Source organism: Sciurus vulgaris (genome assembly GCF_902686455.1).
Source record: "Sciurus vulgaris genome assembly, chromosome: 9".
Taxonomy (NCBI): Eukaryota; Metazoa; Chordata; class Mammalia; order Rodentia; family Sciuridae; genus Sciurus; species Sciurus vulgaris.
In genome coordinates this window covers 64,884,689-64,906,217 of record NC_136469.1, presented here as the reverse complement: position 1 = coordinate 64,906,217, position 21,529 = coordinate 64,884,689, and the positions used below count along the sequence as shown (strand labels likewise).

The following is a 21,529-nucleotide window of genomic DNA, read 5'->3' as shown; positions in this document are numbered from 1 at the left end:
GGCCTTAGGCTTGCAAGGCAGGCACTCTACCAACTGAGCCATAACCCCAGCCCTTAAAGGTAGTATTTTAATAATGTTTTACAGGTGAGGAAATTTACCAGTTTTAAGTAATGTGCCCAAAGTCACAATAAAGTCTCTAACTTTGGGTGTTTATAAAGTAAGGGAGAAGACAAGATACATAAGGAAGTTACTGTTAATAATAATTTTAAAAACATCTTTTTTTATTTTAACTTATTTTTATTGTAAACAAATGGGAAACATGTTGTTTCTGTTTGTATATGGAGTAACAGCATACCATTTGCATAATCATACATTTACATAGGGTAATGATGTTTGATTCATTCTGTTATTTTTTCCTCCCCCCCACCCTTCCCACCCCTCTTTTCCCTCTATACAGTCCCTCCTTCCTGCATTCTTGCCCCCCTCCCACCCCCCATCATGTGTTGTGTCATTATCCGCTTATCAGCGAGATCATTTGTTCTTTGGTTTTTTGAGATTGGCGTATCTCACTTAGCACGATATTCTCCAATTTCATCCATTTGCCTGTAGATGCCATAATTTTATTATTCTTTATAGCTGAGTAATATTCCATTGTGTATATATACCACAGTTTCTTTATCCATTCATCAATTGAAGGACATCTATGTTGGTTCCACAGTTTGGCTATTGTGAATTGAGCAGCTATGAACATTGATCTTTTGATCTTGGGTTGTGGCTCAGTGGTAGAGCGCTTGCCTAGCATGTGTGAGGCACTAGGTTCGAGCCTCAGCATTGCATAAAAATAAATAAATAAAATATTATACAACTTAAAAATATTTTTAAAAAATCTTTTATAAATCAGTGTAAAATTATATGTCTTATGGTTAATAAATGCCATGAATTTAAAGGAGTGTGGTCTGGGAATGTAGATATGTGTTAGAGCATTTGCCTACCTCTAGAAACTTGAGTAGTTAATACATTAATCGCTTAATATGGAGTGCAATGCAAAATGGGTGTTATTGTTTTATTAATCCTAAGTAGAATTTCTATGAATTCAGAGAGGGATGGGAGAAGTACCTATTGTGTATAATGCCTGGAAAACATGTAATATTTTGGGCAGAGAATGGGAATGGCCAGAATACAGTTTGACAGAGGGATAGATGTGATTAGGCAGGTCTGTTGTGGCTTTGCCTTGAAGGCTTTGAATGCCAAACTGAGCTGAAACTTAGCCCTTCACCTTCTTAATGGTTATATCTATTCTACAGCATTTCCATCCTCTGTTCAAGTACCTTCTGGTGACAGGGCTTTCATGAAAGGTACCCTAAGGAACAAATGTTTTCCTTTGGATGATTTTACATACTAAGAAATATTTCCTTTTATTGAACCAAGTCTATTCAACTGTAGATTTGACTCATTGGGGTTAGGCAAAAAGAAGCTAGCCATACAGAGTGAATCCACATGTCAGATATGAGGATCATGCTCATGCTTCTCTTGAGTTTTTTTCATACCGTGGGCCAGTATTACCAGTTCTCACAACCAGAATTCATTAGGCTTGGCATTGAATTTCTATAATCCTGGTTACTCTCTTCTAAGGCAGTTTGTCTGGCAGCTGTCCTGGAATTAAATTCTAATTTCTTCAGATAACTGAACATAAAAACTGTTATTTTCAGTTTGTTACTTTTGTTTTATTTATAATTTCTAGTATTGCTTGGTCATAAATTTTTTCCTTAGAACTATTTAATTTTTTGTCAAATCCAAATGAATAATCCTAGAATAAAAATTACTTCTGTTTTGTGTTTCAGAAATATTTTAGTTGTGGTCTGGGGATGTAGCTATGTGGTAGAGTGTTTGCCTAGCAAATGCAAGGCCCTGGTCAATTCCCAGCACTACACACACACACACACACACACACACACACATGAAATTATTTAGTTATAATAAATAAAAATATTAAAAATAAGTCTTACTTTTATTATTTGTATACATTAATTATCATTTTCATGTGTTAATCCCACATTCTGTGCCTTAGAGATGGCTAAATACTTTATAATTATTCCATTTAAACCTCAGGGAAATCTTTTTTAATGATTTTATTGGTGTATTATAATTACACATAATAGTGAAATTTATTGTGACTTATTTATGCATGCAAATAGCATGATTTGATTACTCTTATTCCAAAGTACCTTCCCTTTCCTCCCCTCTCTCCCCTGATCTCCTATCTCCTTCCTGTACTCTACTGGTCTTCCTTTCTTTTTTTTTTTTTTTTTAATTAGCACACTGTAATTAAACATAAAAGTTGGATTCATTGTGGTAAAATTGTACTTTTTTCTAGCGAGCAAAGTACTATCCTTATTTTAATGTTGGTAACTGAGGCTTGGAGAAGAAAAATAATTTATCACAAAGCTTTTTAAAGGTGTCATTTTAACCACTCATCAATAATGTTTATGCTTCTTTCCATTAATGCTTTTTATGTTGCTTTTACTGATAATTGTGTTCAACATTACCTTTAAGTATACAATTTTATACTTTTTATGTATGATAAAAATCAAAATGCTAGGTGCAGTGGTTCATAATTGTAATCTCAGCAACTCAGGAAGCTGAAGCAGGAGGATCACAAATTCATGGCCAGCCTGGGCAGCTTAGCAAGATCTTGCCTCAAAATTTGAAAAAAAAAAAACATGAAACGACTGGGGATGTAGCTCAGCGTAGTAGAGTGTCACTGGGTTCAATCCCTAGTACAAAAAAAAAAAAAGTACTGTAAGTCTTTCATTGTATTGTCTATTTTAACAGCAAGCTTGTTTGAGTTTCTCATTAAACTGATAGGAAATAGCAAAAGATGATGACTCTGTTACACTTGAATTTGAGAGCACAATAAGGAGTGAGGGTGGTAGGATATGAGCTCAATGGGATTATGTTGTGGATGTGTACAAATATGGCATAATGAATCCCACTATTATGTATATTTATAATGCACCATTTAAAAAGAGTGAGGTACATTTCAAGAAAGTTAAAGTATCGTAAATACAATTTTTTAAAATTTTTTTGATATCAGAGGTGCCCCTGGACTACCTCAGGTTTCATGTTTCTCTAGAAGGACCTATACAATTCAACGTGTAGTTAGACTCATGACTAAAATTTATTACAGCAAAAGAATACAAAATCAACAACGGAAAAAGGTGTATGGGACATGCCTGTAAGAAATAAAGCTCAAGTTTCCAGAAGTCTTCTCCCAGTGGAGTCTCATGGGACAAGCTTAGTTCCTCCAGCAAAGAGTTGTGGCAAACTGTGCCGGGTGGTATCTACCAGAGAAGCTGGTCAGTCTCTAAGTACCTAAGGTTTTTAATAGTGGCTTGTTACCTACACATCAAAATTCCAAACTCTCAGGAGGAAAGGAGCTAAATGGTATAGACTATTTTTTTTTAATAAAAAAAAAAAAATGTTGAGGCACAGTGAGCCACTCTTTTCTTTGAGAGAATTTTATTTTGCTGTTGGGGCCAGTTTACCAGTCAAGTTCCTACATGCCTAAGGATAGGCAACCGCAAGATTCAAAAGGAATTTGGGCAAATTAGGTGCCAAAATTTGGTAATATAGTACACATAATTGAATTTGAAAATTCTTTTTATTGAAGTAATCTTTTCTTAAACAGTATAATTTGAGGGTGTTTATTTTGCTAAAGACATTAGATAGTACCTCATCTTTTACAGCCTCTTCTTCCAGCAGTCAGTTTTCAGTTATTGAAGGAAGTGTGTTTCTGTGCATAGATTTATTTAAGCTACCAGTACTGAAAAGTTGAGCTGTAGGAAGTATTGTTTTGTTGTTGTTATTATTATTATTATTGTACTTCATTTTAGAAAAATAACCACTGCCATATTCTGTCATTCCAAAGCCTATATTTTGTAGTTTGGCCCACCTCAAATTGCTACTTCCTTTGGAGATGTTGTATGTAAAATTGTAAACAAATGATAATAAAAGTCGTATGATCTTCTAAACCAAACCAGAACCAGCACAGGTAAAACCTCTTCTTAAGCAGATAACTCTGGTTGAGAGAAAATAATGGTAGGGTAATCTTTCTTTCTTAGTGTTAGGTAGGAATCCAGAACATAGGGTTAGGCAGGGTTTGTTGCCTCTTGTTTGTTACTATGTACATGGTACAACATCTGGCATTAGAGTAGGTGTTTAAATTTTACTGAATGAGCGAGGGTGCAAGTGAAAAGAGTCACTGGTGAGGCATCAAGGAAACTTAGTTCATAAAATACCAGAAGAATGTGCAGAAAAGGAGGCATGGATGCCATTTCATAGTGTTTATGAGGGGCTCTCCAGTAATGTATTGTTTTAATCTAAGTGGTTCTTCTGAAATGTCAAGATAGGAATTAGGAGGAAAATTTTTCTTATCATTTAAAGAGATTGGTTCTGTGTTTTACAATAGCCCACTTTCTCATGGTAAACCTTCTAAAGACAATTCCCAAAGTATAAAACAAAAACCATTTCTTTTTCTTTACTTTTTTTTTTTGTTTGTTTGTTTTGAAGAGAAGCAATCCCTGTCATGATTTTAGAATATTTTAAATTGATTAATATTTTGATTTCCTTATGCTTAAGGAAATAGATTTGGAAATTCAATAGATTTGGAAAAGCAAGGGTCATTGCTGAGTTAGATTGCTATGATCTCACCAAAACTGTTTCCTGCTTTCCTTTACAGTAACTCTCAGGAGCCTTCTCAGCAACTGGCTTCACCAGCAGCTTCAACTCGGAGCATGCCTGAGACTCTGGAAAACCCAGGCTCCAGCAGGCCAGGGGTGGCCAGCCTCACAACTGCTGCTGCCTTCAAGCCCGTAGGATCTACCAGTGCCATCAAATCACCAAACTGGCAACGGCCAAACCAAGCAGGTATTTCAGAGAAATTTCTTCCTCCTTGCTTTCCTAAGTGAGTGTAATTAATGAAAATTTGTGCTGGGATTATGTTAGAATTTGTTAGTGAACCCTGTTTTCAACCATATAAGCTTCAGACAGGACAATAAAGAACAACTGTAGCTATTTGCTCTGTGAAGTGTCTCATAAATATTTTCTGTTGTTAGCTTGATACACTTGCCCTTTTTGCTGTTCATAATTCTAGAATTGGGCTTTTCCTTTTTCTCAGATTGCTCAGGAAACATGTTTTGAATTATAAATTTGGAAAATTATTTCATAACCAGTTATATTACTTGAAAATGTAGCATTTTTTGTTTTTATTATATATACAAGTAACAGAAGCATCAAGAGTCATGAAACAATTATTGAAGAAAGAATCTTTTACTTCTTGTTTGAATAATTATGAAGCAGAAGGGGAAGAAGGACATAATACTAGAAAGAGAATATTTGAATGGTAGGATGGAACATCTTGGGCACAACCTGGCAAGCTGAATTCTCATTCACTTTTACAGATGATAGCTTTAAGTAAAGTCATTTAATCTCTATACTCTAAGTTTTCTTATGTACAAAATAAGGGGATCTAAAGTACTTCCTGTTTCTCACAAGATGAACAAAGTTTATGATTATGTAAGTGAAGTGCCTCTGTTAACAGGAAGTTGCAGCTCTACTTAAATGTTGCTAATCTCAAATCCAGCTTCATCTTTTTTCACTCTCCAGGTTTGTTTGCTACCTAGCCATTGGTCATTTGCCATCCTCTCTCTACTGAACTCCATATCCTCAAACACTTTGTTCTATTTGCTGTCCCCTAGTGGTACCTTAAATGCCACATGTCTGAAATTATTATTTTCCGTCCCAGGGAATGGCACATCTACTCAGTCACCAAAACTAGAATATAAACTTTAGAACCCACCCCACCCTATAGTCTCAAAATAACTAATATCAAATGATTCTACTTTTTAATATTTCTCAATTTTTCTTGGTCCTCTATTATAAAAGCCTTGCCTTGGTTCAGGTCCTTGTCATTGTGTTATTATTTATAGTTTATTTCATGGTGGCATTTGCTACATGTTGCTAATTTTACAAAGCTAGAAGTACAGTTATCCCTCAGTGTCCAAGTTATCCCTCAGTGTCCACGGAGAATTGGTTCCCTGACCCCTTAGCGATACCAAGCTCTGCAGATGCTCAAGTGCCTTATTTGAAATGACTTAGTATTCACATATAACCTTCTTACATTCTCCTGTATACTTAAATCATCTCTAACTTAATGACTAGGGGATAAAAAAGAAATACTTGTTTAGAAAACACACAATTTTTTCTTTCAAATATTTCCAATCTGCTCTTGGTTGAACCCACCAGTGTGGAACTACAGATATGGAGAGCTGAATATATTGGTATTGGGGGAAGAAGGGGAGGATAAGCCATTACATATGATCTAGACTGTCATAAAGAAAAGATTATTTTATTACATTTAAAAACATAAAATGTGCTGGGCACGGAGGGGCATGCCTGTAATCCCAGTGGCTTGGGAGGCTGATGAAGGAGGATCACAAGTTCAAAGCCAGCCTCAGCAATGTGAGGAGCTAAGCAACTTAGTGAGACCCTGTCTGTATATAAAATAAGGCTGCAGATGTGGTTCAGTGGTTGAGTGCCCCTGAGTTCAATCCCTGGTATCAAAATAAAAACACAGAATGACTATCATTTACCTCTGAAATTTCTGAACTATTGAGATAGGAAGATCTGTTGGGGAGAAAATGCTTGCAAAGTTCACTCTGTGTATGATGTTGGAGATTCACTATAATTTTTGTATGTGCATTTAATGTGGAAAGTAACCTTTAGAAATAATCCTTTGGTGTGTGTGGTATGTGAAAGCTAACAGAATAATGTTTTGTAAAATAGCAAGGAAAAGACCAAATATCTGAGGTTGAAACTGAAGGGAGAGCAGAAAGTGTACCAGAGGACAAAAGTATATGTACTGCTTTTGTAATGAAATTATGACATTTGCTGGTAAGTGGATGAAAATGGAGAACATCATACTAAGTGAAATATGCCAAACTTAGAAATTCAAAGGTCGAATGTTTTCTCTAATATGCAGAAGCTAGAGGAAAATAAAGGAAAAGGAGAGAGAAGGACAGGATAACAAAGATAAAAGAAAGATCAGTAATGTAGAAGGAGGTCAACAGGCAGAGTGGAGGGACAGGTAAGGGGAGGAAATGCAGGATGACTTCTTAGAAAATTGTTATGCGCATGTGTAAATGTACAACTGGTAACCTCACCTTTATGTATAGGTAAAAAGAACCAATGAAATGTAAATTAATAGACCAGTAAAAGGAAGTCTGGTAGAGCAGAGGAAGGAAAATGGGAGAGGGGAGGAGAGACAAGAGGGAAAACAGGGAGAGAAAAACTGGGATTATCATGAACTGAAATCAAATTCAGTTAAATTTCATTTTAAAAAGTATATGTACTGCTTTTGGAAGTTCAGAAATTTATGATCAAAATAACTACTCTGCCTCTTCAAAATAAATTGATATGAAATTCCTGGCGAGTACAGTACAACAAAATTACCACAAGAGGGCGACAGAATCCTTTCTTCTCTAAATCTAATTTAATTTGTTTTAATAATCAAAGCAAACAACTGTAATCATAATTCACATGGTTAGTATTTGAAATTTTGCTTTTTTCCAAAAAACATAAGCAAATTTGAGCAAAATTATAACAGTATAAAACATTACATATTATATAATATTATATAACAATTTTATAAAAAGAAAACATGTTTCCCATTGTGAAGTCATAGTTGAATTACATCATAACCCTTAGATCAAGTCAGAAAATGTTTCTTGAGCTTCTTCTGTTTATCTTGTTCTAGGTGCTGGAAATAGGTTCTTAATAAGTTGTTATGTTAATCATTTACATTATTTTGTAAAAGTTTTTAAGGACACAAAATTCCCAACCTCTCAAATTCTCTTATTCCACCCACCCAAAAGTATTCCATATTTTAAAAATAAACACCACCTCAAAATCGATTCTTACTTAGTCTTTGCTAGTTTCAAGAACTTCCTAATACAAGTTTTAAAGTTCTTTGATTAGAGAATGCTGTTGTCTCCTTATGGGATCTTTTGTGCACCTCACAGTTCACCTGTGTAAACAGTGCCAAGAAAGGGGTTGTAAAGGCTAAACAAGTGAGTGACTGGTCTAGGGTAGGGCCAAATAAAGCAAGTAGGCAAGTGGCAGGTTTCTTTCATATGGAGAATGGCAGGCTGCTTTTTTTTTCTAATTCATGGCTATGCTCTAGTGTCAATGAAAAAGGGAAAAAAGAGATTTGATTCTTTTCACTTTCCACCCCTGGGAGATTACCAAAAACTATTACCATTGAATCATTTCAAGATTATTTCTACAAACTGGGCCCAGTGGCACATGTGTGTATCCTAGGGATTCAGAAGACTGAGGCAGGAGGATCACTAGTTCAAGGCCAACCTCAGCAACTTAACCAGGCCCTTTCTCAAAATAAAAAATAAAAAGAACTGGGAATGAAACTCAGAAGTAGAGCATCCTTGGGCTCAATCCCCAGTACCAAAAAAAATTTTTTTAATTCCTCCAGATGGATGGGAGGAAGGGGGGAAAAATTACTAAATTGTAGTCTGTGATCCACTTGGTTTATTCTGAAATCAGTTTAATGGATTGTTACCAGCATTCATTTTTATTTTTGCTTTTTATTGACACAAATATTTATACATCTTCTTGGGATGTGCTGTGATGATTCAATACATGTATACAGCGTGTAATGATGAAATCAGGGTAATAAATACTTCCATCTCATCAAACACTAACGATTTTTATGTGTTGGAAATTTTGTACTCTCCGGTGTAGCCAGCATTTTAAAAAAATAAAATAGCATGAAATAGAAAATATCAGAGTATTTTAATGTATTATTTTTAACATTATGAATAAGGTGTTTTATGGAAATGAGGTTCTAGTATATTTTACATAAATATGTGAATCCACACATGCACACACATGTACAGATATGTTTTGGGTCAAAAGTTAAAGCATTTTTCTTACTTTATAATTTAAAAAATAGTTTAAAGTTACTGGTTTTAAAAAGTATTTCAGTCATACTTTTGTTTATTGAGTGATAACATGTATTTTTGAAAACAATGAGAAAAAAAAAAAGGACTGTTGAAAGGCCTGATTAAGATGTTAAGACCTACCAGTGTATTGTGAGCCTGTCATGGTTTCTGTTATATCCACTGAAATTCTGACTTTCAATCTTAGATCATTTCACTTGTGGTGTTACATAGCCTGTGTTATGCAGAAATCTTTCAGAAACACTGTAATGCTAAACCAGTTGACAAGTAGAAATTAGGTGTGTATATAACAGTATTACAGTTTAGATTGAATATCTGCTTTTTCTCAGGAGTATAGTTTAACATACACCACACACACACACACACACACACACACACACACACACACGTTAATATTTTAGGATGCCAAGTGTTCAAAAGTTCAGTCTGGATGAAAATACTAAGATAGAAAAGAAGTAAGAATCCAAGCTTGAACTTCGTGCCAGCTAGGAAACTCCTGCCTCTGCCCTGTGTCTTTGGCAACACTACAAACGTGAACAAGGTTGTAATAGTCCCTTTAGAAACGTTGATTTGAAATTAGAAAAATATATCAAAGGTGAGATTTTTCTTGTTACTTTTCAGAATTGAGCATCTGTACTTTTGTAAACTTAAATTTCAATTCATTTTATTTGTGTTTCTATTAAATTTTTATGTATGAAAGCTTCATATCATATATAGTTAATAAGTGATTTGATATGTATTTTCAAAACCTTTGTAAATTTAGTGGTAAAAGTTTAAAAATATGTTCCTGTGTTTTTGTAGGTGAACTAACTTGCTATGTAATGCTTTTCCTAGATCCTGTATAAGCTGTGGATACCAGATTAGGTAAATTTAGACCACTGGATGCAAATATATGTTTAAAATATTACCAATGTAGTCAAATGTTTTTGACAAATCCATTCTTAAAGTCACAAAGAGCCATTATGTGTTGGAATACATTAACTTACTAATTTTAATTTAATCATACACAAAATGAAAATATTTTGCTTTGCTAGAAAATAAGTAGTGCCTTGAGAGATCAGGCCCATTGTTCATTGAACCTAGTTTTCTGACTGATGGTGGCTCTAAAGAATAGGAATGTGTGCCCTATAGATTATGAGTTTTAAAAGGCTAGAGTTTTTTGAGCCTGCAGTTTCTTTATCTAGTAAAATATGGATCTAAGAAAAGTCTCCTATAGCATTGTTGTGAAGACCAGTAGAATACCATATTGAAGTGCCTAGGTACATAGAGAATACTCGAGAGGTTACGTGTCCCCTGTATTCCTTTCCCCATAGCATTAGTAATTTTCACTGTTGCCATCCAGCAAAACAATTGTCATGTGACTTCCTGCTTGACAACATTTGGAGCTCTTTGCTGCCCAGGTGAACTATTTGGCTTCGTAATAGGGCTCAATGTCACCTTGCAACCTTGTGCCAGCCTTCTCTAGCCTTGTTTTTTGTAAGATTGTTCCTCGTGTTCCCTGTAGTCCAGTCACAATAGACTTTTGAGTTCATACCATTGCAGGTTTTTTTTTTTTTTTTTTTTTTTTTGGTAATGCTTTCCTTTCTATCCCTGACAAACTTCTGTTCACCCTTGAAGACTATTTGTTACCTTCTTTATGAAGTTTCTTGAATCTTTTAACTAGGTGACCTGTTCTTTCTCTATGCTCCTATAAAACTTTGGTGATGTCTTTATCATAACATTCATTTTATTTTAATTATTTACAAATATGTATCTTTTACCACTGTTCTTATATCCCTTGAAGAACAGGGACCAAGTCTTACTAATTTTAGCCCCTGAACAATACCTGGCAGTTGGTGGACCTTCTAAATGTCATTGAGAGAGTGAGTGGATAGATCAGTTTTTCTCATTTTGAAAATCTTCATTTAATTTGAGGGGTTCAGCTTTAGTTTGCCAAGGTATTCTTCTGTTCTCTTACTAGATTTGAAATTCCTGATAACAGTCATTGAATAAAGATGGAAGCACTGTCTGCCAACCAGCTATTAAAAATACCAAATTGCTCAAGGAAGAGACTCCAGTCTCATGAAGCATTAAACTCACATAAGAATTAAAGTTTGTGAGCATAAGCAGTATCATAATTAGTATTATATTACTTCTATACAGTAGTTTTTTAAAATTTTTAAAATTCTGGAGCCCTGTAATAAGAAAAAAAAAACTTTCATATTTTTTTCCCTCAAAGAATGTGGAAATTATGGCACATAAGGAACCAAGCAATGGAGTACAGAGGGAATCTTAGAGAAATAGGCTCGCCTGTTTCATCAAGGTGGACAAATTAAGTTTGGATCCAAAGCACAAGTAATAACATAGAAAACAAAATTGCAAAGAAGAGTTAAATCAGATTACAAAACCCAGGTCAGAGACATGAAGATCAGATCAATGGAAAGAAGAAAGAGAGATTTGAGTAAAGTTTTAGTATACAATCTTGAGGTAGAATATATATTTATTTATAGTGAAGTCTTATTTTATTCAAGAATGTGATTTTAATGTTTGTGCCTAAAACATAATCACATAGTCAACCACCTTAAACATTTTTAGAAAGAAGCCAAGCTAAAGATGAAATAATACATACAAAACTCTTGAGAGAACTTGGCTTCTTGAAGGAAAAACATGTAGTTCATGATTGTCTAGTGGCAAGAGGGAGAATAGGGTTCACGTGGGGCCTGATCAGAAAGAGTTTTGACCATAAGAGAATGGACTTGATGCTGAGAGGAAGTTATTAAAAGATTTGTAAACTAGAGGTAGTGGGAAATCGGATTTGTATTATTAAAAGATCATTATAGTTGTCATGTATTTAAGAGACATTATGATTTCACTGTAGAAATTAAGACTGACGTCTTGAATGCCATGCAAGAAGTGTTTGAAGTGATCTAGTATAGAGATGGTGATAATAAACATTTCTGGGCAGTGGCAATAGGCATGGCCAGAATTCTATGGGGACCATAACTGCTGAGTATTTAGAATATATCCTGACTGGAATGCAAGTTTTAACCACTGTTTCCAAGGGAGCTTGATTCCCAGTGGGGTGCTTAAGAACATTTCTTTTAAAACACTGATATAGGATTTTATTCAGCCTCAAGAAGCCATACAGTCAGCTCCTGTGTCTAGGGTGTCTCCTGCATGGATTCAGACAACGTGAGATGGAAAATATTCAAAGAAAAATTACATTTGTACTGAACACATACAGGTAGTTTTTTTGTTATTATTCCCTAAACTATATAATATAACAACTATTTTTATGGCTTTTACATTGTATTAGTTATTTTAAGTAATGTAGAGATGACTTAAAGTACACAGGAGGATATGCTTAAATTATATGCAAATGCTACTGCCTATTTGAGTATCTGCAGATTTTGGTATCTTATAGGGGTACTAGAACCAATCCCCAATGTATTCCAAAGGAGGACTGTACATGGTTCTCAGCAATCCAGACCATGACAGAGAAAATTGGTTGAATATATATTTGGATTTTTTATGTAATAAGTCACATTGCAACATATAAATTTGGATTGATTGCATTTTGTACTAGAGAAAAAAGTTAAAGTTTACTTTTATAACATATCTACATTATTTATGCAGCTTTTCCTCATGTGTGTATTTCCCCGAAATAACATTTTATTCTTTTTCAGTTTCACAATATTTGAGAGGATATTTAATGATGCTTAATAAATATATTAACACTATACCTATAATAAATAACTTACAATTTCTTGACTAAAAATCATTGAATTATGTAGTCATAATATCCAATTATCATTTTCTATAGAAATAGTACTGCTTTATTTTATAGAGCCATTTAGAATAAAACACTTGCTATGTTTTCTTTCCCAGTAGTTAGTGCTATCTAGCTGTGCTGAAAATGTTGTTGGCTGTTTTCATTAGCAGTTCTTACAGCATGTTAGAATAATACCACTGTCATGCTTTCTCTAATTGTATATACACACAGCTCCCAGTTAAGTCCTGTTTATTCTTTGTCCCCTGATGTTGGCAAGAAATTAGTGGCCTTTTTTGTTATACTTTTATGCATCCATGGAGGCAGGAATTTTGCCAAGGGAAATAAAGGCATTTAGCTGATATTATGGTGATATCCCCCATACACAATAGTATTGTATCACTTAATATTCAGCTTTCTTGACCTCTGATACTCTGTGTTGAACAAATATGAGTTTTCCTACTTTATTCTAAGGCATCATTCCCTTTATATTAAGCAGGTGTTATGTACATAGGTTTTTTTTTTATTAATGAACTGCTTTTTTATGAAACAGAAAGATGATTTAATATGTAGTAAAGGCAAGGACTCTTAACTGATATAAAACTTTTTTAAAATGTAAGTTGTGTTTCAAAGAAATTATATAAGCTGTAAATAATAAGGTTGTGATCAGTTTGAGGTCTCTGGGGGACAAGGGCAATTTCTTGGTCAAATGAGAAAGGAAAAAAAGGCATGAATTTCAATTTCAAAATAAATACCAGTAGTTGACTTTAGGTCCTGCTGCACTCTGACTAGAGGAACATTCACAACCCTATTTGGGGGTTTGGAACTCATGAACACAGCAGGTATCCCAGAGGGGAATAAACTATCTCATTTACCTGTGAAATACTAAGTATCCTTCACTGGTAGTAATAATTATTTTTGTAGTATTTTGAATTTTAAAAATTATCTTTATTCAGGGTACACATTAAGTAATATCATTACAACTAAAATACACATCATCTTACCAATGTGGAAACAGTTTTAGAGAAGTCAGAGGAATTATACAGAATCCTATAGGGAGATGACCCTAGTTATTTTGACTCTGAATAGTATATTTTCCTATTTTCAAGATAATAATGTTCTTAGATATATTAAAGAGATCTAGATCTCTTTAGTAGCAGGGATGAAGTAGAAAGGATTCCTTCCTTGGGTAGATAGGATAAACTAGGTAACTGGCAACTGCTAAGATTTGTTTCAAGTAACAGTAACATGTTCTTTGCACCTAAATTTCATTCTTGAAATTCAGATGGTTTAGCTAAGATTAAATTAAGATTGACCCTTAATCATACCATGCCTCTGCTGTGTGCTGCATTTTAGCAATAAAGACAAGCTTATTTACTTCATTATGGACAGAGCTTTGGAGAGATCTGATATGTTCTTTGTTTTCTTTTTTTCAGGGAAGTCTCAGATATATTTGTGAGATTTGATTTGATTAGATCAAAACTGAATGATGTGCATCTCAGTTATAAGTGGATATAAATTCTATCTTATTTGAAGTCTAAAGGAGATAGGGGTGAGAAAGGAAATTACTGTTTCTACAACAACCACCCCAAATTTCATTGGAGGCTTCGTGCAACACTAATAAATCGAGATAACTAGATTTGCTTAGCTAAGATGGATAGATTTATTGGTTCCATCTTAAAATTTTTATACGAATAAGTAAAATCCTACCAGTCGCATGTATTTCATCTCTACTAATAATGTTTTATTGCCATCTGCTCCCCCGCATTTTGATATCTTTGTATAGTCCACTTGCCATGAAGGCCTGAGTGTAGCCATCCATTTTTAAAACTGATGTGTGAAGTATCTAAATATCTTGTATCTTCTTGTAAAATGAGTAGATTTTTGTTTAAAATTATGATTCTTAGGAAAAATGAAAAGTAACAATCATTAACCACCTGCTTGCTTTCTTCTAAATGTTCTTTTGTTGAGATTTATTTCATTGTTGAAGACTTCAAGTACACATCTGTCAAAGCTCTTCTATTTTTCTTTCATCCTGACATTAACAAATTAAACCTTTTATAAAAGAAGAAGATATATAGATTTGTCCATACATGCTTTTCTAAAGAATTACTACATCTTACAAATTGCATATGCTTTAAATCGGGTGTGGAGTTGGGAAAATATGGTCCTTGTTCACATCTGTCCCACCACCTGTTTTTGTAAATAAAGTTTTATTGAAGCACAGCCATGCTTACTTCTTTACACATTGTCTGTGGCTACTTTCATGCTGCAGTGACAGAATTGAATACTTGCAAGAGTCTGAAAGTCCCATAAAGTCTAAAATGTTTACTCTCTGGCTCTTTACAGAAAGTACATTAACTCCAGGTTTAAACCATATGAGTAGAAAAATTTTGTGATTGATAATTCTGCACAGTAGATGAAAACCCTATTGTGGGGGGCCTGTGAACACCCTTTTCAGCACTAATCTTAGGACACTGTGCACATTTGCTTGTTTATATCATCCTTCAAAAGATAAACCATTTGGAGGCAGGTGTCATTCCCTGAATGCATCTTTCATACCAGAAGAATTCCTGGATCTAAACATTGAATGTATTCTCTAAGTACTTCATGAGCAAATGGATTCTTTCTTAACTATGATCTTATGTCAAAGCATAGTAATAACGGACATTTATGAAGTATTTCTTAAAATTCAAAGAACCATAAGTAAACATTTTACTTATATTGCCTCGTTTTACCTTCTCATATTGTGAAGTAGTTATTATTGCTGTTTTACATGTGAGGATACATAAGATCCAGAATGATGACATTTCTGATGTCCCATCTAGAAAACAATAAACTATGAACCCAAGTATGTCTTAGCATTATATCATATGTTAGATATATTGCTTTCTCCAGCCTTAAAGAGCTGAGCAACAGTCTGCACTTTTAAAAAATGTGAAAATCAAACATACTTTTGAATAGTGATAATAAAGTTTCTTTTATTTCAGAGATCTAAGACTTTAAATGAGAGTTAGATCTTAACAGAATTAGTAATAGTGATAAAAATGTGAGAACATTTCTGATTTTAAAATTTTACAGTTACATGTATTCATCATTAGAGACATTGTGAATATTGTTTGACATGGGGAAAACTCCCTAATTTTTTTCCTTTCTACTTTGATTTTTTTTTCCCTACATGATGTAGATTCTATTTGTACAAGTAATTTAAGCCCTAGATACTACCTTCTTTTATCTCTGGGTTTAGACTGCTTTTTCATTATATGAGATTCAAATTAATAGAAAAATGATAAAAGCCAAACCCATTTTGGTTTCCTTACTTAGGAAACATGATATGCCAGAACTCTAAATGTGAGTATGACATAATTTTAATGCATGTTCCTACAAGTTTTTTTAATCCAATATGAGCAAAATTCAACAGATTTAATATTTTAAATATTTTTAGCTTTTACAGAACCTATAAAACTTCATCAGTATCCTCTTTAGTATCCCCAAGGTAATGAATTATGACTCAGTTTTGTTTTTGTTTGTTAAAATATTTTCTTTGTCCCCCACTTTGTTCTTTATTCCTTTTTAATTTTTAATAACATAAAGCACATTGGCCTCACACAATTAAAGTATGGACTTGTCTTTCCATTTTGAAATTACAAGTTGCAGTGATATTGAGATTATTCAGAAAATTCTGTGTATATTGTGATAGATTTTTTTTTTTTACTTTAATTGAATGATGACAAAACCAGATATGTTAACAATTTATGTCTTTGTAAGGTACATTCTGGTTTATTTTACTTGTAACTCTGACCAAATGGAAATCTTCTACATAAGGTCAGTGTGGGAAAAAAGACAAGTCTGTGTGTACCGAATTTTGATGTGTGGTGTAAGAAATTAAAAAGAGAACTAACCCTAATCCAAGTCCCCATGTTCACTTTAATTAAGACACTCTAGATCTAGTTTAATCTGTGTTCTTAAAGTTGAAAGACTGGTTGCTAATGGAAGAAACTAACCTCCTGAAGTTGCGGAAATACTTGATACTTAGCCTTGGGTGCACCTGTTCCAGTTCTTTATGGCATACATACCAGCATTCTCTGCTGCTTAGAAAAATGATAATAGCTTAATCTGTCCAATTTTGCTTTTAATCGTTGAGTTAAAAAAAATCCTTGATTCCATTTAATAAAAATTGCATAAACCTCTTCATAATTCTCTCTGATCTTAGATCTTGGCTTAACTTTTTCCATTTCTGTTGGGTATGATTTCATGCCTGGATTACAAAGAGTAGACTGCTGTTTATTCATCCAAAACAAGGAGCTTGACAGACAAAATGCACAGATCCTGTGCTTGTCTTGGCCACCATCTGTCTGGCATGGTTGAGGAAAGGACACAGGAGAAAGCACTGACTGTGCACAATAATATGCAAGCTTGCTGCTATCACTGCTGCCCAATTTAGTATGTGTAAAATTTCTGCCATACCTTTGAGGACATATTCTGAGACACTGAATTATGATACTTTATCTCCCCAAGAGTGCCAGAACGTCACTTTGATGTAGCCCAGTTATTTATACAAGTATAGCATTAGCCTCCCTGTTTTCAACAGGAACACCCCTTGCACTTGAGCCAGTTGTTTTTCACACTGTAAACTCATGGGTGACTTCTGCCTTGTGAACATTTGTCTTTTTTCTTTTACTGTGGGGGCATTTGTATTCATAGATATTTTCAATACAAGCCTTAACTTCTAACAATGAGTCTGAAATATTACAGGATTTTTAAATAAGGAATCAGAAATACTTTATAGTTATCCGTAGATTGAATCCCGTAATTTTCTTTGTTGCTTTATCTTAATCCAGTTATAGTGGTTGAAGTTTTACAGCTCTGTGGAGTTTTTACAGCAGAATGGATTTAGTACTTTTTTCCTGTTTGTAGCAAAAGTATTAAATCTGCGGTTGTGTTTCTCTTATAGAGTGTTTTTTTAATATAAACAAAGTCTTTTAAATATTTTTCAAAACATGGATATCCAGTCTTATAGTCATATGTTTTATTTCAAGAACTTTGTATGCATAAATTATATTGATTAAAAAATATAGGCAGCCAGATTTAGGGAAATAAAGAACTCTGTGTAGGAAATTTAATTTGTCATTTACAGAATGCATGAAGGGCTGAAAGGTGATAATCTAAGCTATTAAGGACACTAGTGTAAATCAAAAATAATGCTTTCACCTGAAATGGAACCACCATTTGACCCAGCTATCCCACTCCTTGGTTTATACCCAAAAAACTTAAAATCAGAATACTACAGTGAAGCAGTCACGTCAATGTTTATAGCAGCTCAATTCACAATAGCTAAACTATGCAACCAACCCAGATGCCCTTCAACAGATGAATGGATAAATAAAATGTGGTACATATTCACAATGGAATATTACTCAACCTTAAAGAAGAATGAAATTATGGCATTTGCAGGTAAATGGATAGAACTAGAGAATATCATGCTAAGTGGATGCTGATTCATTGTGGAGGGTGGGTACAGAAGAATGAAGGCACTTTGGATTATGTAGAGGGTAGTGAGGGGTGGGGTGAGGCAGTGGGGATGGGAAGAATGGTAAAATGAGACAGACATTATTACCCTCTATACATGTATAATTACACTACTGGTGTGACTTAACATCATGTACAACCAGAGGAATGAGAAGTTATGCTCCTTTTGTGTACAATGTGTGAAAATGCATTCAGCTATCATGTATAACCAATTAGAACAAATAAACAAATTTTAAAAAAATAATGCTTTCATACATTATTCCTAAATTTATCCTTGTAGGCTCAGTAGGGAAATTACAATAGCAGAAGTTAATGATCTCAGTTATCACTTGCCCACCTCTGAACTGGTCTGGAAGTTAGTATTTCCAGGTTTAGGTCAAATTTGAGGAGATCTGCCTTCATATAATGTATGAAGGCAGTCACTAGCAAAGCCAGACCTTGGCAACAATTAATACATGACAAATATTAGATGAATGAATGTTACAGGGTCGTAGGCTTTGGAGTCAAACACATGGTTCTGGGTTCAGGATTCCCCATTCTCCTCCCTTTATTGGCTTCTATGACATATTCTGCTGGCTTTTATCCTACCTCTGTCTATCCCTAAAATGTTTATTATTTGCTTTCTACCTAAGGAACTTTTCTTCCTTCATGCTGCACTTTACCTAAACTCTCTCACTCCCATGACTCAAATGTCTCAGTATGCTAGTGACCCCTGAGTCAGTTTTTGTAACTTTGATGTTTCTGAGTTCACATATTCAACAAACTGTCTGGGCTGAGATGAATCACAGGTACCTCCAACTAGAAAAGGGGGGGTGTTACACCCCCTGAGGGAAAAGACCAGTCATACTCTTGTCCTCTTCTGTGCATTCACATGTAGCACAGTGCCTGCCACTGTGTAGGATTTCAGTGTATGCTTGGTAAATGACTGAATATCTACATAAGTAAACAGTAGTTTTCTGGCTCCTAGTGCTTATACCATACGTTAGTTAGCTTTGGTTTTAAAGAGTCAAGGTTTATTTTGTCTCACAGTTTTGGGGGTTTCAATCCATGATCAATTGGCCCGCATTACATTTCAGCCTGTGTGTGGCAAAGTGATTCATCATTGCAGGAATGCATGGTGAGGAACCCAATCACCTTGTCACCAAGAATGAAAGAGAGGAAGAGCTGGGATCCTACAGTCTCCTCAAGGGCATGCCCCAATGAGTGTGGATGCCCCATGAGGCCCCACTTTTGAAAGGTTCCACCACCTTCTACTAGCACCCTGGGCTGGGGACACCAAGCTGTTTAACACATGTACCTTTGAGGGACATTTCAGATCCAAACTGTAGCATCTCCTATAACATAATTGACTGTATATTGATCTGTAACCTTGTTTAAACTCATGAGGGCAGAAATTGTATCTGTCTTGTTCATGGTGGTAAAGCCCAGCACATTGCTTGATTCGTAGTAGTCATTCAGAAAACATTCACTTAATTTCATTGTTCGACACATCCTTGGGCAAGTCATTTTGTCCTTTGTGAGCCTTATGTTCTTGAGCTGTAAAGTAATGACACCTTATAGTGTCATTCTAAAAATGAAACAGTTTAGTTGTCCTCTATTTCCTTTAACTCTAACATAGAAAAAGTTCAAATATATATAAATACCTATATACACATATACATATGTGTGTGTATACATATAGAAACTTGGTTTCTTCTTCATGTATGTTGCAAGGGATGTGGAGATAGAATTATAGATTTGAAGAAATTTAAGAGACAAGTGTAACATATGGGCCTTATTTGGATCCTGTTTAATACTTCAGTGGGAGATATATGGTAAGCAGAGTAAAGCCACCACCCACAAAACTGTACATGTTCTAGTACACAAAACCTGTGAATATGTTGTGTTATGTGGCATAGGAGAATTGAGGATGCAGATAGAGGTAAGATTGCTCATCAGTTGACCTTAAGTTAAGGGAATTATCTTGGTGAAACTCAGTGTATATCATAAGGATCTTCAGAAGTGGAATGGGGAAGAATGTTGACAGGACCAGAGCAGCACAATGTGCAAAAGTCTTTATCTGCTATTGCTGTCTTTGAAGTTGGTGAACCTGGCCATAAACCAGAGTATTTGGGCAGCCTATAGAAGCTAGGAAGTGAATTTCCCTAAATCCTTCAACAGAAAAAAAACATCTCTGCCAATACTGTGATTTTGATCCAGTAATATCTATGTAAGAGAACTATAAGAAAAAAAGACTGTGTTGTTTTTAAGCTAAAATGTTTTGGTCATTTGTTACAATATCAATAGGAAACTATCATGATATAATCAGAAAAAAATTAAAATTGGTCATTTGATGATATTAAGGCATAATTTTAAATGTGATAAGGGCATTATAATGTTTTAGAAGAGTATTTTAGAGGTCATACTGTAATATTATGGATTAAATGATGTGCCTTGAATTTACTTCAAAATAATCTAAAGATGAGAAATAAGACAGAACAAACATGATCAATTATAAAGTCATAATGGTCAAAACTTGATTCTTTGCCTTTATTAAATTTTACTGGTTTTCAAAATAATTAATTGGTTCCTTGACATCCTGTAGAGATGATCAGTGTGGGGTTTTTTAAATTCTAGAATCATTATGAACTCAGAAGTTGAACATACTGGATTATTTCAGTCCCTCATAACTATTTTTTTTTTGTTTTCTGCAACTATTTATTATTTTTTTAAATTTATTTTTATTGTAAACAAATGGGATACACGTTGTTTCTCTGTACATGGCATAAAGGCATACCATTTGTGTAATCATACATTTACATAGGGTAATGGTGTTTGATTCATTTTGTTATTCTTTTCCTTCCCCCTACCCCTCCTACCCTTCTTTTCCCTCTATACAGTCCCTCCTTCCTCCATTCTTGCCTCCCTCCCACCCCCCATTATATGTCACCATCCGCTTATCAGCGAGATCATTTGTCCTTTGGTTTTTTGGGATTGGCTTATCTCACTTAGAATGATATTCTCCAATTTCATCCATTTGCCTGCAGATGCCATAATTTTATTATTCTGTATGGCTGAGTAATATTCCATTGTATATATGTACCACAGTTTCTTTATCCATTCTTCAATTGAAGGGCATCTAGGTTGGTTCCACAGTCTGGCTATTGTGAATTGAGCAGCTATGAACATTGATGTGGATGCATCACTGTAGTATGCTGATTTTAAGTCCTTTGGGTATAGGCCAAGGAGTGGGATAGCTGGGTCAAATGGTGGTTCCATTCCAAGTTTTCTAAGGAATCTC

At 34.5% G+C, this 21,529-nt stretch overlaps 1 protein-coding gene and 1 long non-coding RNA gene across 18 annotated transcripts in view; one reads left to right on the top strand and one right to left on the bottom strand.

Moving 5' to 3' along the window:
* The window catches only part of LOC306670175, a 165,812-nt gene that overhangs the window by 69,618 nt on the left and 74,665 nt on the right, over positions 1–21,529 (bottom strand). The gene's annotated exons all lie outside the window — the stretch shown is intronic.
* Positions 1–21,529, top strand: part of PDLIM5 (PDZ and LIM domain 5) — a 225,055-nt gene that overhangs the window by 170,924 nt on the left and 32,602 nt on the right. For all 17 annotated transcript variants that reach the window (XM_079154759.1, XM_079154748.1, XM_079154752.1 and 14 more), the window contains one exon: positions 4,679–4,866. In XM_079154759.1, the coding sequence (XP_079010885.1) occupies positions 4,679–4,866 (188 nt within the window). The remainder of the gene's footprint in view (positions 1–4,678; positions 4,867–21,529) is intronic.